Source organism: Vulpes lagopus, chromosome 12 (genome assembly GCF_018345385.1).
Source record: "Vulpes lagopus strain Blue_001 chromosome 12, ASM1834538v1, whole genome shotgun sequence".
NCBI classification, from domain to species: Eukaryota; Metazoa; Chordata; class Mammalia; order Carnivora; family Canidae; genus Vulpes; species Vulpes lagopus.
Genome location: NC_054835.1, coordinates 2,800,736 through 2,816,581, shown reverse-complemented (window position 1 = coordinate 2,816,581; position 15,846 = coordinate 2,800,736). Strand labels below are relative to the sequence as shown.

General features: G+C 40.0%; 1 protein-coding gene across 4 annotated transcripts in view; it reads left to right on the top strand.

Annotated features, from left to right (window-relative positions):
- The window catches only part of NR6A1 (nuclear receptor subfamily 6 group A member 1), a 225,035-nt gene that overhangs the window by 194,087 nt on the left and 15,102 nt on the right, over positions 1-15,846 (top strand). For 3 of the 4 annotated variants that reach the window (XM_041725639.1, XM_041725636.1, XM_041725640.1), the window contains 4 exons: positions 2,798-2,853; positions 10,342-10,496; positions 11,850-12,077; positions 13,724-13,978. In XM_041725639.1, coding sequence (XP_041581573.1) covers positions 2,798-2,853; positions 10,342-10,496; positions 11,850-12,077; positions 13,724-13,978 — 694 coding nt within the window. The remainder of the gene's footprint in view (positions 1-2,797; positions 2,854-10,341; positions 10,497-11,849; positions 12,078-13,723; positions 13,979-15,846) is intronic. The other variant, XM_041725637.1, reaches the window with a different exon arrangement.

Genomic DNA, 15,846 nt, shown 5'->3' with positions numbered 1-15,846 from the left:
CTTTAAAAAAATTTTATTTTTTTTATTTTTATATTTTTTAAAGATTTTATTTTTTCATGAGAGACACAGAGAGAGAGAGAGAGAGGCAGAGACACAGGCAGAGGGAGAAGCAGGCTCCATACAGGGAGCCCGACATGGGACTCAATCCTGGGTCTCCAGGATCACACCCTGGGCTGCAGGCAGCACTAAACCACTGCACCACTGGGGCTGCCCTAAAAAAATTTTTTTTAAATCAAATTTAATTTTCAAAGGGAATTTTTATCACCTTAGTGATAATTAATATTAGTGTATTTTTTTTTTAATATTAGTGTATTTTAATGCACATTAGGATAAGTGTGTAATTAAGAGTTTATGCCTACCTAAGATTTTGTTTCTCCAATCATATGCAGACACACTATCGTAAAAACTAGTTGTGGAAAGAAATCTGGCCTTAGTCTAATAGTCTGGACTCCAACCTTGATTATGCTGTTTAGTTTCTATTACCGTAAACAAAATACTTAATTTTTCTGAGCCTTACATTCATCTTTTCAGTAGAAGTTATACTTATACTTCCCCCATGGTTTTTTTTTGTTTTTTTTTTTTTTTACCGGAGATAGTATCCAAAACATAGTACCTATCCATCATATAGGAGTTTCCTTAGTCCTGGTGGGGTTGAGAGACAACATGAGCTTTTAAGTAACAGAACAAAAAATTGGTAAGATGTAAATCTTTAAGATTTGCGGTCCTTTAAACAGAAAAACATGTTGAGTTCCTTCCTCACCTCCAAGGCAATAAGAGTGAGATATCAAGTAAAATGTATTCACTGTTGAATCTGCTGATGATAGTTCTTTATTCTGTACCTGTGAGATGAAACAAAGACATGGAGAACTCAGTACTGGAAATAGAAATGTCTGAAGACTCTCATCGACTCTAGAACAGTAGAGAGAGGGAATTTTAAGGATTTTTAGAACTTGAAATTAGGTTGAAAGAAATCTCCAGACAAAAACCAGTATGTATCTGGCTCTGATGATATAAGCTGTGTATATTTCTCACTCCAGATTCACAGCAGTCTTGTAATGCAGATCTGTTGTCTTCATTTCACAGATGCTTCAAAGATGTTAAAGCTCCAGCAAAGCAGAGAATGGAATCTTGATTTTTTAATTACAATTGTATACGTAGAAAAGAGGCTGGGGGATCCCTGGGTGGCGCAGCGGTTTGGCGCCTGCCTTTGGCCCAGGGCGCGATCCTGGAGATCCGGGATCGAATCCCACATCAGGCTCCCGGTGCATGGAGCCTGCTTCTCCCTCTGCCTGTGTCTCTGCCTCTCTCTCTCACTGTGTTCCTATCATAAATAAATAAAAAAAAATTTAAAAAAAAAAAAAAGAAAAGAGGCTGGATAGAGGGAAGGATTAGTTACTGAATACCTACTTTATATACCAGGCCCTATGCTTGGTGCTTTATCTATGTTATTTTATATGTAATCCTCACCATACCCCATAAGATAGGTTCCAGAGTAGCCCCTTTTATTGTTCAGTAAACTGAAGTTCAGAGAGGTGAAGAAACTTGTCTGTAGTTAAACACTAGGCAAAAACTGGTTTTAGACCCAAGCTTGTCTAATTCTGAAATGTATAATCTTCTAAGAATACCAATAATGGTGTTTACTTTAGGAAGATGAACTTCCTGTCAGCCTTTCACCTACCACAGGAACTGAGTGTTATGCTTGGAACTCTCAACCCTGCCCCAAGGACTTTCTAGATTCTTCATGTTTTAATTTTTTGAAAGCAAATATATATTTATATATAGCAAAGCTTACTCTCACATGAAGCTGTTAGCTTATTACCTCCTGTTGTTAACATTGCCTCCTCCAAGCCAGCCTCCACAGTGGCCATCACAAAGATTTTTTGAAAATGCCAACCTGACCACATCTCCCCCTGAATTCCATCTTATCCTCAGCTTCCTCTGCTGAAGTCCATATGCTTACCTTGCCATTAACAGCTGTGATCTGAAAAAAAAAAAAAAAAACAAAAAACAGCTGTGATCTGGTCCCAGTTGGTCTCTCCAACCTCCAACTTCATCTCTTATTTCTCTCTCTCTCTCTCTCTCTCTGTCTCTCTCTCAGACACACACACACACACACACACACACACACACACACACGTGCAACGCACCCTGCATGGGTGCATCCCATGCAAGTGGAGGGGGCTGAAGAGGGAGAGAGAATCCCAAGCAGACTCCACACCCAGTACAGAGCGCTACACAGGGCTCAATCTCACAACCCTGAGATCATGACTGGAGCCAAAACCAAGAGTTGGATGCTTAACCCGACTGTGCCACCCAAGTACCCCTCTAATGACTGCTTTTATAGGAAGAAACCAATCAGATCAAAATTTTGATTAATTTAAAAAAACAATCTGTTCTCCTCATCCTATAAATTAGACTCAAACTAGCCAGGAAATAAAAAATACTTTCTTTCTATTCCTCTCTTTGAATTTACTGGAGCCTTCAGGTACATCATTCTGGTGGGATATTTGTAATTGTGCAGAGGACTATTAATGCTGTTACCTTTGCTGAGCATATTAAATGTATGCAGCGTGTGCAGTGTGTGTCCATTGCCTTGGAGGCCCAAAAGTCTCTGCTGCCTATGAGGTAGCCTAGAATAATGCAAAGAGAAAGAGTACATACTTTGGGTCCAGAAAGACCTATGTTTTAATCTTGATTTCACCAATTATTAACTTGTGCTTTTGGCCAAATAAGTTCTCTTTTTGTGCCTAGACTTCTGTCGGTATGCTGTTGACTGTTGACTTATGTTTCCTTCCAGCAATCAGAGAAGATGGCATGCCTGGAGGCCGGAATAAGAGCATTGGGCCTGTCCAGGTGAGTTCTAGGCCTCAGTCTTTGTGATCTATCCTGGAAGCTCAGGGCTTCAGATGTCCCTGTAGCTATTTACCTTGATCCTCTCATCTCCTGATGGGGAAAGCGATCTTGCTTTCATTCCTGCAAAACTGCTCTTAGAACCTGGTTATGAAAGTGCTTTGAAAATCTTAAATCTGTAATATAATGATTAAAGCTCTTGTAATTCCCTCAGTCCTTCCCAGGGATTTCACAGGAAGTAAATTCAATTTTGGCTCTAAAACATCCAGAGGATTTTTCCTGTCACTCACTTAAAGTTGTTTTGCTTTGTTTTGTTTTGTTTTGTTTTTCACTTAAAGTTATTGATAACTTAGCCTGGCATAAAACAGCAAAGACTACTTTGCAGTTCAGTATCTCTAAAGATAAATCAGCAGAAAGTTCATTGCCTTACTTATAGAGTAGGAAAGATAATGCCCATTCAGTCTCACAAATATTTAAGTATTTACTTTGTGCACATCCTTTGTACTGTGAATTCAGTCTAGTGGGAGAGTCAGATGTGTAAACAGACATCAGAGTACAGTGAGTGGTAACAGAGGATGCCCAAGGAGTACAGAAAAGAGGGACTTCTTTTCAGTTTGAATTGGAGCTGTGGTTGGGGACCGAAGACATTCAGGGAAGCCTTCCTAGAGAAGGTAAAGTTTGGGGATACCTGGGTGGCTCAGTGGTAGAACACCTGCCTTTGGCTCAGGGTGTGATCCTGAGGTCCAGGATTAAGTCCCACATCAGGCTCCTTGCAGGCTCCTGCTTCTCCCTCTGCCTATGTCTCTGCCTCTCTCTCTCTCTCTGTGTGTCTCTCATGAATAAATAAGTAAAATCTTTTTAAAAAGAGAGAGAGAGAGAGAGAACGTAAAGTTTGAACTAAGTCTTGAAGGAAAAAGAGGAATTAGCTATGTTGGGAAGGGGTGGGGAGTGTATCTTTTATTACTACTAGACAGAACAGACTGTAAAAAGACCACAAGATGAATCTTTAAGGAATTACGGAGAGTTTATGGAGTCAGGCTGGAGCACTGGGCTCAAGTAGTGGAATGGCAGGAAATAAGGCAGTCCTTGAGTTTGGAATCTATTCTCTAAAGAATGGCCTTCAACTATCTTTGATTATAGTTTCTTAGGTAAAGGCTTTGTAGGGCTAGCCTACACCAACTTGTTCTTACTTGCCAGAAGAAGAAACTTCATGAAGGTAGGAAATTGAATCTATTTATGACCCAACCAGTGAATCCCTCGCACACTAGTGAGCAAGCCCATGTCTCAAGGATTATTGGTGTGGACCAAGAGGCAACTACTAAAAGCTTTTAATATAGAGAGAGACACATGGTCAGATTTGCATTTTTAAATGATTATTCTAGGGATCCCTAGGTGGCTCAGCAGTTTAGCGCCTGCCTTTAGCCCAGGGCATGATCCTGGAGACCCGCGTCCCACATCAGGCTCCCTGCATGGAGCCTGCTTCTCCCTCCTCCTGTGTCTCTGCCTCTCTCTCTCTCTCTCTCTCTCTAGGTCTATCATAAACAAATAAATCTTTTAAAAAAAATAAATTAATTGATTAATTAAATAAATAAATAAATAAATAAATAAATAAATAAAATGATCATTCTAGAGGGACCTGGGTGGTTCAGTTGGTTGAGTGACTGACTCTTGATTTCGGCTCAGGTCATGATCTCGTGGACATGGGATCAAGCCCCATATCAGGCTCCTTACTCAGCAGAGAGTCTGCTGAAGATTCCGTCTCTTTCTCTCCTGCTGCCTGCCCCTCTCTCTCTCCGTGCATGTTCTCTCTTTCTAAAATAAATAACTTTTAAAAATTTAAAAATATTCTAGAAATAAAAATGGTGTTTGAGGAGCTGGGTAAGGGTCAGTTTCACTGACCCCAGTAGGGCACTGATAGTGCACATTGAAGGGAAAAGAATAGATTCAAGAGATACTTAATAGGTAAAATTGATAAGATTTATCCAAGTGAATGTGAAGGAATGAGAGAAAGACAGGATTTCATAGTTGTTTTGAGACATATGCTGATGAAATATGGGGCATTTTCTATCACATGAACTTAGTATGTGCACTCAAGTGGGCTGTGGGTGTGTGCTGTAATCATTCTTTTTTTAAAATCAAACTTTTTTCATGTTATTCAAATCATATCTATTTCTTGAAAATTTATTTTGATATCTATCCATACGTGTTCTTTTGTGTGTGTACAGTAAAAAACATATTAACATGAAATTTATCTCCTTAACAAATTAAGTGTACAGTACAATATTATTTACTATGTGCACATTTTTGTACAGCAGATCTTTAGAACCTTTTTATTCTATGACTGAAACTCTATACCCATTGAGCAGCAACTCATTTCCTCCTCTCTGTAGTCTCTGGCAGCCACCATTCTACTTTCCCTTTCTAAGAGTTTGACTACTTCTGATACCTCATGTAAGTGAAATCATGCAGTATTTGTTCTTCTGAGACTTTCTTATTTCACTTAGCATAATATCCTCAAGGTTTATCCACATTGTGGCATATGTTAGGATTTCTAAAGCTGAATAATACTCTATTTTATGTATATACTATCTTTTGTTTATCCATTCATCCATCAATGGATATTTTAAGTCGTCTCCATCTCTGGGTCATTGTGAATAATACTGCAATGAATGTGGGAGGGCAGATACCTCTTTGAGATCCTGATTTCAGTTCTTTTGGATACTCAGAAGAGAAATTACTGGGTCATATGGTAGTTTTATTTTTAATATTTTGAAAAACTGTTTCCCGTAGTGGTCACACCGTTTTACACTCCCACCCAGCAGTGCATAAGGGTTCCAAGTTTTTGCATCTTCCTTAGTACTTCCTATTTTCTGTTTTTTTTCTGATAACAACATTCTGAATAGTTGTGAGGTGATAACTCATTATGGTTTGGATTTGTGTTTTTCTGATGATTAGTGATGTTGAGCATCTTTTCATTATGGCCATGCTGTTCATATGTCTTCAGGCAAGATATTTTTTTTGTATGTCTGTTCAAATCTTTTGCCCATTTTTAAATCAGATTATTTGGGGTTTTTTGCTGTTGAGTTATAGAAATTCCCTTTAACTCTTGGATATTAACCTTTATCAGATAAATAAATGGTTTGCAAATATTTTCTCTCATTCTCTAAGTTCATGTTGACTTTCCTTTGCCTTGCATCTTTTTAGTTTGGTGTAATTCCATTTGTCTGTTTTTGCTTTTATTGCGTATACTTTGGATATCATATTCAAGAAATCATTGCCAAGGCCAATGTCAAAAAGCTTTTTCTCTATGTTTTCATTTAGGACTTTTATTGTTTCAGGTCTTACATTTAAGTCTTAATCCATTTTGAGTTGATTTTTGTATGAACTATAAGATTGGAATCAAATTTCATTCTTTTGCACATGAATATCTAATTTTTCTAGTACTACTTGTTTAAGAGATCGTTGTTGTTAAAGATCTTTTGACTATATTTATGTGGGTTTATTTTGGGCTATTATTTTCCATTGGTCTGTAGGCCTGTCCTCATGCCAGTACCATACTGTTTTGATTACTGTACCTTTTATTTTTTTAAGGTTTGTTTTATTTATTTATTTATTTATTTATTTATTTATTTATTTATTTATTTATTTATTTTTTATTAATGAGAGACAGAGAGGCCAAGACATAGGCAGGCTCCCCGCGAGGAGCCCAATGTGGCACTTGATCCCAGAAGCCCGGGATCATGACCTGAGCTAAAGGCAGATGCTCAACCATTGTGCCACCCAGGCGCCCCTGATTATTATAGCTTTTAATTTGTTTTGAAACCAGTAAGTGGGGATTCCTGGGTGGTGCAGCGGTTTAGCGCCTGCCTTTGGCCCAGGGCGCGATCCTGGAGACCCAGGATCGAGTCCCACGTCGGGCTCCCTGCATGGAGCCTGCTTCTCCCTCTGCCTGTGTCTCTGCCTCTCTCTCTCTCTCTCTCTCTGTCTCTGTGTGTGTGTGTGTGTGTGTGTGTGTGGCTATCATGAATAAATAAAAATAAAAAGAAACCAGTAAGTGTAAGGCCTCTAGCTTTATTGTTCTTTGTCAGGATTGTTTTGGTGATTTGGAGTTCTTTGAGTTTCAATATTGAATTTTGGTTTTTTTTTTCTATTTCTGCAAAAAACTGGAATTTTGATAGGGATTACACTGAATCTGTAGATCACCTTGGATAGTATGGCTATTTTAACAATAATTGTCTTTTAATCTGAGGACAGAGGATGTCTTTCCATTTATTTATATCTTTAATTTCTTTCAGCAGTGTCTAAGTCTTTCATCCCTTTAGTTACATTTATTCCTAATATTTTATTCTTTTTGATACTATTGTAACTGAGATTGTTTTCTTAATTTCCTTTCCAGATTCATTGTTAGTATATAAAAATGCAAGTGTTTTTTTTTTTTTTGCAAGTGTTTTTTTTTCCTGAAACTTTGCTGAATTCTTTTATTGTAAGAGTTTTTTTGATTTTCTACTTATAAGATCATGTCATGTATGAACCAAGGTAATTTTACATTTTTTTCTGATTTAGATGCTTTTTATTCTTTTGCATTTCTAATTGCAATGGTTAAGACTTCCAGTACTGTGTTAAATAGAAATGGTGAGAGTGGGCATTTTTGCCTTGATCTTGATCTTAGAGAAAAACCTTGTAGTTTTTCATCATTGAGTATGATGTTAGCTATGGGCTTTTCATTTATGACCTTTATTTGTAGTCATTTATATTTAGATGCAGTAGAGAGTTTATCTATTGGGAAGAATTCTACAGCATTTCTTCAATGAAAAACCTTCCTCAGTATTACTCAGTGTCTTTTGAGTACCCTTCTCCCACCAGAGCAGGGATCTTCAATAGCTTACATTTCTAGACTCTATGTTCTCTCTAGGATGGAGAGAGCTGATGCTCAGGGAAATCTATTTCATCTGTCATTGCATTTGACTTTTTGATACTGGACATATAATTTTTACTTTTGTCTCTTACTTTTTTAGGTAGTGTGTTAGGAAGAGAGAGAGAGCTGTGATCTCCCAAGTTCTTAACTGTGTTCAATTATAATTAAATATAGGGACACCTGGGTGGCTCAGTGGTTTAGTGCCTGCCTTTGCCCCAGGGCGTGATCCTGGAGTCCTGGGATTGAGTCCTGCATCAGGCTCCCTACATGGAGCCTGCTTCTCCCTCTGCCTGTGTCTCTGCCTCTCTCTCTCTCTCTCTCTCTCTATCATGAATAAATAAATAAAAATCTTTAAAAATATATATATAATTAAAAATAAGGGATAGAATTTCCATTCATTGAGCAACTGTTGTATACCTGTACTTCATAACTTTATCTTAGATTAACCTCTCAAGTCTGATTCAGTTCTGCACCCTAAGAGTGAACCCAAGTTATGAAAAAGGTGGTATTATCTTCATTTTACAGATGAGAGAACTAAGGCTCAGAAAACTTGAGTGACTTGCCCAACAGTAAGCAGCCAGTTAGGAAATGACAGATAAAATCTAAACCTAGATACAAGCCCTCCTGATATGTTCCATACCTTTAACGCATCAGTGATTGCCCAGTGTCCTGTGGAACCCATAGGGAGATATAGATGCATCCCAACTTTGGCTCCCAGCTGGAATAATCTGATTTACCCAGGACTAGTTCTCTTCACTCAGCCCAAGCACTTCCATGCCCTCTAGGCTGTGGTCTTGCTCTCTCACTACCGTCACTGAGGCTGCTTCAGTCAGGGTCTCTGTAGATGTCTTGTAGTTCGATAGCATCTTTTGTCTTCATATCTCTTATAAAATCAGAGATTTCAGTGTTCTAAAAATCCCTAAGAGAAAAGATTGGTTTGTACATGTTATTGAATAAAGAAAGACTACCCCTCTAATTCAATATGCAATCTAAGTTTTTTAAGACCAGTCACTCAACTTGTGTACCAGTTAAATGTTTCTTGTTTTCCCTTCCAAGTCCTGTGTGCTGTCTGGCTTCCAGTTCTCAATGCCTCCTGTATTTATGATCAGAGAAGCTCAAGGTTTCCTCACAGGCTGCTGGAACAAAGAGTTATACAAGTTTGAGTCAGACTTGAGAGAACATGTCCTCCCAGGTGTTTCTTTTCTTTTTTTTTTTTTTAAGATTTTATTTATTTATTCATGAGAGAGGCAGAGAGAGAGAGAGGCAGAGACAGAAGCAGGCTCCATGCAGGGAACCAGACATGGGACTCGATCCTGGGTCTTTAGGATCACACCCTGGGCCAAAGGCGGCGCTAAACCACTGAGCCACCCGGGCTGCCCTCCTCCCAGGGTTTCTTATAGGAATAAGAAATAAAAATTTATCTGGTCCTTTCTCCTTCCTGTTCATTCTCATTCTTTGCTGAGTTTAGCCAGTTAGGCTTCAACTCTGACTAAAACTTTATAGAAGACGTATTTATTCACTCCCTATATGGTATGATAGATAGAGCCATGGACTAAATATAAATACTTGGATACTTTGGCTTCTTCCTCAAACTCCTCCCTAGACATGATCTTGGGTAAGTCAGTTCACTTGGCTGAGCTAGAATTTCTTCTTTTTTTTCAGTAGACTTGGGATGTCTTTCTTACTAAGAAAATCAATGTGAAGTTTCATGGATAGTACTTAATAAGTGAACATTTATTTATCCAACATGCATTCTTTGAGTACTTTTTTCTAGGTTCTGTCATAGCGTTAGGTCTGACAGAGGGCATTTTTAATGATATGTTACTATAAGTGCTATAAAAATAACAATGATGGTGAAGATATCATTGTCAACCTTCCCTAATTGTTGCTCTGTTAGGCCCTTTTCTAACCTGTGTAAATGTATTAACTGATTTAATCCTCACAACAATCCCATGAGACATATATTATTATTTTTCTCCACCATGCAGGCATTTTTGGTTCAAATTTTGAATTTTAGTTCAAATAGTTAAATGACTTGCCTAAGATTGTACAACTAGAAAGTATCAGAACCTGTGTTAGAACAAAGGTGGTCTGACTCTAGAATTCATCCTTTTAACCACTATGCTATTCTGCCTATCTCAGAATACACAGAATTATAAGTGGATAGAAAAAGGATCTAAAATTTTGTCTAGGTAGTGATAGGATTCACAAAGCAGGTGACGTTTGAATTGAGTCTTAAAAGGCAAGTAGGAGTTTATTATTGAGTGATGTTTCAGGGGTAAGAAAGAATAGACTCCAGCACAAAGTGTTGAAGAACGTGGAGGCTTTGTGGCTTGCGAGGAGGGTAAATGGACAAGAGGAAGGCCATAGTGAGCTATGGTGCTGGTAAGCAAGCAACTAAGCTGTCCTAAGATTAGTGAGAGACCCTGGAATATGGAGGTGGAAGGGAGAGCATCTGGGTGTCTTTCTAGAGAGTTCTGGGAATCCTTGTGAGGTTTAAATACATTCTTGGTCCTAAAGAAGGAACAGAAGATATCTGAGCACTCAATCTAACATATATTAATTCATTGTCAAAGATATCAGAGGAAGAGATCGAAAGAATCATGTCTGGGCAGGAATTTGAGGAAGAGGCCAATCACTGGAGCAACCATGGTGACAGCGACCACAGTTCCCCTGGGAACAGGGCTTCAGAGAGCAACCAGCCCTCACCAGGCTCCACACTGTCCTCCAGGTGAGCTTTAAGGCAAACCCAGTATCCTTTAAGAATCACCCAAAGAGTAGACCCACAGGGAACCTCTGGGCTGGGTACTCCTGCCAGTTTGTCTCAGCCATTATATTCTTGCTTCCTCAGTCTTTTGGGGAAGGGCCAGGATGACACAAAGCAGCATTTCTCAGCCTGCTTTTTGCTAAAGACCTTGAAAATATCAGCAGTCTCTTCTGCAGGCTAAGAAAGTGCTATAGCTGCTGTCTATGCCCATACGTTCTTTACCTAACAAAATGCCATTTTAAATGTAGCCCTTTCCTCACATCACTGAAATAAACCACACTGACAACATTAAGTCCTAATTTTTCTGTCTCCGCAAGAGTGAAGACTTTGTAAATTTTAAGAAACTGAAAATGTTCAAGCTAATTAAATTTGCTGCTATCATGGAATACCAATTTGGAGACTCTTGGTTTAAGAATGTTATCTTAAGTTAGTCATTAGGTGTGAAATGTAGCCACCAACTACCAGGGAAGATTTCTTTTTTGCAGAAATCTTTCTTATAGAACAGGAATTGATAAACTTTTCCTGTAAAGGAAAGATAATAAATATTTTAGGCTTTGCAGGCTACACAGTCTGGGTCTCAACTACTCAGCCCTACCATTATAGTGCAACAGCAGCCAGAGACTAAATGAATGAACGTGGCTGTGTTCCCTTAGTATATGTGCTGCCGAAGCGAGCACTGGCTGTGTTCCCTTAAAACTTCATTTACCAAACAGGCCATAGGCTATAGTTTGCCAACCCCTATTATAGGATATGCATCTAGATAAAGCCAAATGACTTTTGTTTTAGGTGACAGAGTAGTTAGATTTCTCCAGGAAAGGGAAGAAGATAAGAATCTTCCTTTCTCTTATTATAACTTTTATTCATTTAATTATTCCTTTTTTGTTCCTTCCTTTAAATGTTTAGGGAGTTCTTGCCACATGTGAGATTCCTTGCTAAGTACTGGATTTCTTTTGTGGCCTGACAAGGCCCTTAGCCTGTCTATGCCTTAGTTTTCCTAGCAGTAAAAAATATATATACCTCCACCTTTGTGGATCAGAGTCTGAGTATCCATTAAAATCTCTTCAGTTGTGGCACCTATACAAAGAATTTATTCAACCACTCTTTATTCAGTACCTATTTTGCCAGGTCCTGAGTGTCCAATGATCAGTTTCACATACATATACCTGCACAGAGCCCCTCTCTAGTAGGGAGACATGCATGTAACCATTCATTATGTCCCTGATGAAGACAGACTGCATGGCCAAAGAAAACCTTAGCTAACTTGAGCAGGCAGTAGACCTGATATGGTTCTGCTTGACATGAGACTCTTCTCTTCAGTAGGTCTGTGGAACTAAATGGATTCATGGCATTCAGAGAGCAGTACATGGGGATGTCCATGCCTCCACACTATCAGTACATACCGCACCTTTTTAGCTATTCTACCCACTCACCGCTCCTGCCCCCACAAGCTCGAAGCCTGGATCCTCAGTCATACAGTCTGATTCACCAGCTGGTATCAGCCGAGGACCTGGAGCCATTGGGCACACCCATGTTGATTGAAGATGGGTGAGTGCCCCGTTTAACCCTTGTAACTCCAAAATGATTCCTATCCCATACCCACCTTCCTCCCTAGCCTCTAATACCCTAGGCTTTGGAATGAGTCAGGGGGATAATGAGTAATGACTCAAGCATCAGAGGACAAACCTGTATTTATCTTTGAAGTCAGTGGTCACTTGTTCATCTCTTGAGCATCTTTGTTCAGAGTTGGGGCTGTTTTTCAATCCTTATGGAATTGGGATTAAAGGACTTTTGGGGATCCCTGGGTGGCGCAGCGGTTTAGCACCTGCCTTTGGCCCAGGGCGCGATCCTGGAGACCCGGGATCGAATCCCACGTCGGGCTCCCGGTGCATGGAGCCTGCTTCTCCCTCTGCCTGTGTCTCTGCCTCTCTCTCTCTCTCTCTGTGACTATCATAAATAAATAAAAATTTAAAAAAAAAAAGAAAGGACTTTTGTTTCTGCTTGAGCCTGGATAAACCAAGCCCTGAGCCAGAGGTGGGCTTTAATTCTGGGAATGATTATACGTCAAGTCTAGGCTCATTAACAAGGCATTCAAGGCACTAACTGGTTGTGGACTGTCTGCATCCCTAGCCAGTGTACCCCTTGGTAGCCTGATGCCCTGTGCTCTGTGTGCAAACCTGAGTGGGTGTCAGTCCTCTGTCGGCTCTGCCCACCACTTTCTGCACCTATTACTCCTTAGGGCTGAGGCATAGGTTGTTTGTTACCAGCTTAGACCCCTCAGATGTATCTGGAGATTTCTCAAGCTAGTCTCCAGTAGCAGAAAAGGTAATTCAAAGATATACTTACAAGAAGACCATACAAAATCTTTATAAACCTGGGTATGGGGGTATGGGTACGAGTCATGCCAAGGGGCCTTGAGAGAAGAAAAAACTGAGATCCTATTTCATCCAGCCCAGAGATGATAAATGCCCTGCTACTTCCATTCAGCAGTAGCTCACCAGGGCTGAACAACGTTAGTTCCTAAACCACCAGGGGGTGCAATGAGAGCAGGAAAAGCTGAGCATGTTCCTTTTAGCCATCTGGCCTCAGGCTCATTTCTGTGCCAGTCCCTGATTTGGGTGGGCACCAGATTCCCTGAAACAGAGCTTTCATTGCCAAAACTACTGCAGGAATGATAAAATTTTCTCTAACACATGGAACATTAGTAGGCACCAACATTAAAAGTCATACTCCCAGGATGCCTAGGTGGCTCAGAGGTTGAATGTATGCCTTCGGCTCAGGGTGTGATCCCGGAGTTCCAGGATCAGGTCCTATATTGGGCTCTCCGCAGGAAGCCTGCTTCTCCCTCAGTCTATGTGTTTCTCATGAATGAATGAATGAATGAATGAATGAAATCTTTTTTTTTTTTAAAGTCATACTCCCTAATAATTGCACAAGTTTCCAAACTTCTTTTCCTTTCTTAAATCTCTTTATTCAAGAGATTACCACACCTGTCTCTCCAGCCTTGAGCTTGCTGCTGGCTCCAATCCTGCCCCTTTATCATTATATTCAGTTGAATGGAGCTCGAGACCCATGGTCAAGGGCAAGGAACCTACTGCCAGAGACCCTTTTTTACTCTTGGGAGTACCCTCCCTTTGTGCCCCCATCCTTACCTGTGGCCACTAGAAGTGATTTTCCATTGTTCCTACCCCCAGGTATGCTGTGACTCAAGCAGAGCTATTTGCCCTGCTTTGCCGCCTGGCCGATGAGCTGCTCTTTAGGCAGATTGCCTGGATCAAGAAACTGCCTTTCTTCTGCGAGCTCTCAATCAAGGATTACACGTGCCTCCTGAGCTCTACCTGGCAGGAATTAATCCTGCTGTCTTCCCTCACCGTTTATAGCAAACAAATCTTTGGGGAGCTGGCTGATGTCACTGCCAAGTACTCACCCTCTGATGAAGAACTACACAGGTAAGGGTTGTTGGCTGGGGAGAAAGTCCCGAGCAACCAAACCATTGTCATTCCTGCAAGGTGGGGATAGAGTATCCCCACTGTCACTCCAAAAGATAGGAATTAAAGCCACACACAGGGCTGGCTTTGAATCCTCTGCCACTGACTAACTTTGTTACCATGGTCAAGTCTCATCACTATTTTCTGAATTTATAAAATGGGAAAATACCAATAACTCCCCAACAAGGGAGTTGTGAAAAACAAATTGTGTGGCAAACCTTAACAGAGTGGTACACTATTATTATTATTATTATTATTATTATTATTATTATTATTATTTTAGACAGAAAGGCAGAGACACAGGCAGAGGGAGAGGCAGGTTCCATGCAGGGAGCCTGATGTGGGACTCGATCCCGAGACTCCAGGATCACGTCCTGGGCTGAAGGTGCTAAACCACTGAGCCACCCAGGGATCCCAATTATTACTATTTTTAAATCACATCTGGATTACTGAGGTAGGAGAATATATCTGGGTAAAACAAAAACTTAAACTCTAAACTTCATCTATAAAGTGAGGGGCTCTGAGTTACTGTTTACAACTCAAGAACAAGATCTAGAAGTCACCTATATATACCATAGTACCATATAGTGGTACCTACTATATTCTAGGGACTGGGCTTGGTATTTTATATTCCTGTCTTATTCTTTTCTCACAGTCTTTAGCATTATAGGTGTTGTTATGCCTATTTTATGGATAAGAAAACTGAAGTTCAAAGAGAACTGCCCTTTAATATTTTGGGATTGAACCCAGAGTATGAATTTGAACCTATGCCTGCCTGATGTCAAAGCTTTGGCTTTTTGACTGCATCTGAGATGCAGTGAGATGGTAACAGCATGGTGCTAAGAGACCAAGCCATTCTCTTCAATGTTTTCTGGCATAACTTCTCACCCTACCTGGCCAGAATTCTAATCTCCCTGTCTAGCATAGATCTTTTACTCACTTTGAATATGTGGTGACACTCCAAAATTAGGACAAATGATCTGTTGATACAACTTCTCTGGCTTATTAATTTATAATGTGAAAAATAAAGCTTAAATCACATTTAAGTAGACATTTCAGTAATTCACCTTATAGTACAGTTTTGACACTCTCTCCTGGTTTTCTAATATTTCCTTTTCAGTCATGCATACTGGCTTCAGGGTAATCTGTAAATGACAGAGTTTTGAACTTAGCTGACACTTTATCCTATAAACAGAGCTATCTGATTTTGTAGGTGACCTAACTCCCTGTTTGGAGCCTCTAATTCATTGTTTCCATCAAATTCCTATCTCTTGCTCCTTAACTCAGGGCCAACTGACTGTTTGAATTGCAGTCAGCAGGCTTTAATATTGTCAGGATTTGCAGAGCTGGACCAGTGAGTCTGGCCTCCTTATTCACCTGGAATCCACCAGTGCAGCCTAGGGGTGTCTATAAAAAGTCAGCTTGTAGGCTCTAGTTCTTTTAGAATGATGGGTTTTTCCCAGGCCCTCTGCAGGTAGTCAAGAGTCATTGGTCATGCAGGGCCCTTTGTGGCTTTGAACTTCATGAAACCCCCTATCCCACTGTACCCAGTCCCTTGAGCCCCAAGAGCAAGACAGGGGCCAGAAAGTTAGTGAGGGAATGTTTATTTCTAGGAAGGCTCCTTAATGAGGAGAATATAGAGCTGTACTGTCCAATATACAACTGCTAGCCTGAGGTGACTTTCTAAATTTAAATTAATTAAAATTAAATAAAATTAAAAATTCAGTCCTCATTTGCACTAGCCACATTCTATATGCTCACTTGCCACATGTGGTTAGTGGGTACTGTATTGGACAATGCAGGTACAGAATATTTCTGTCACCTCAGAA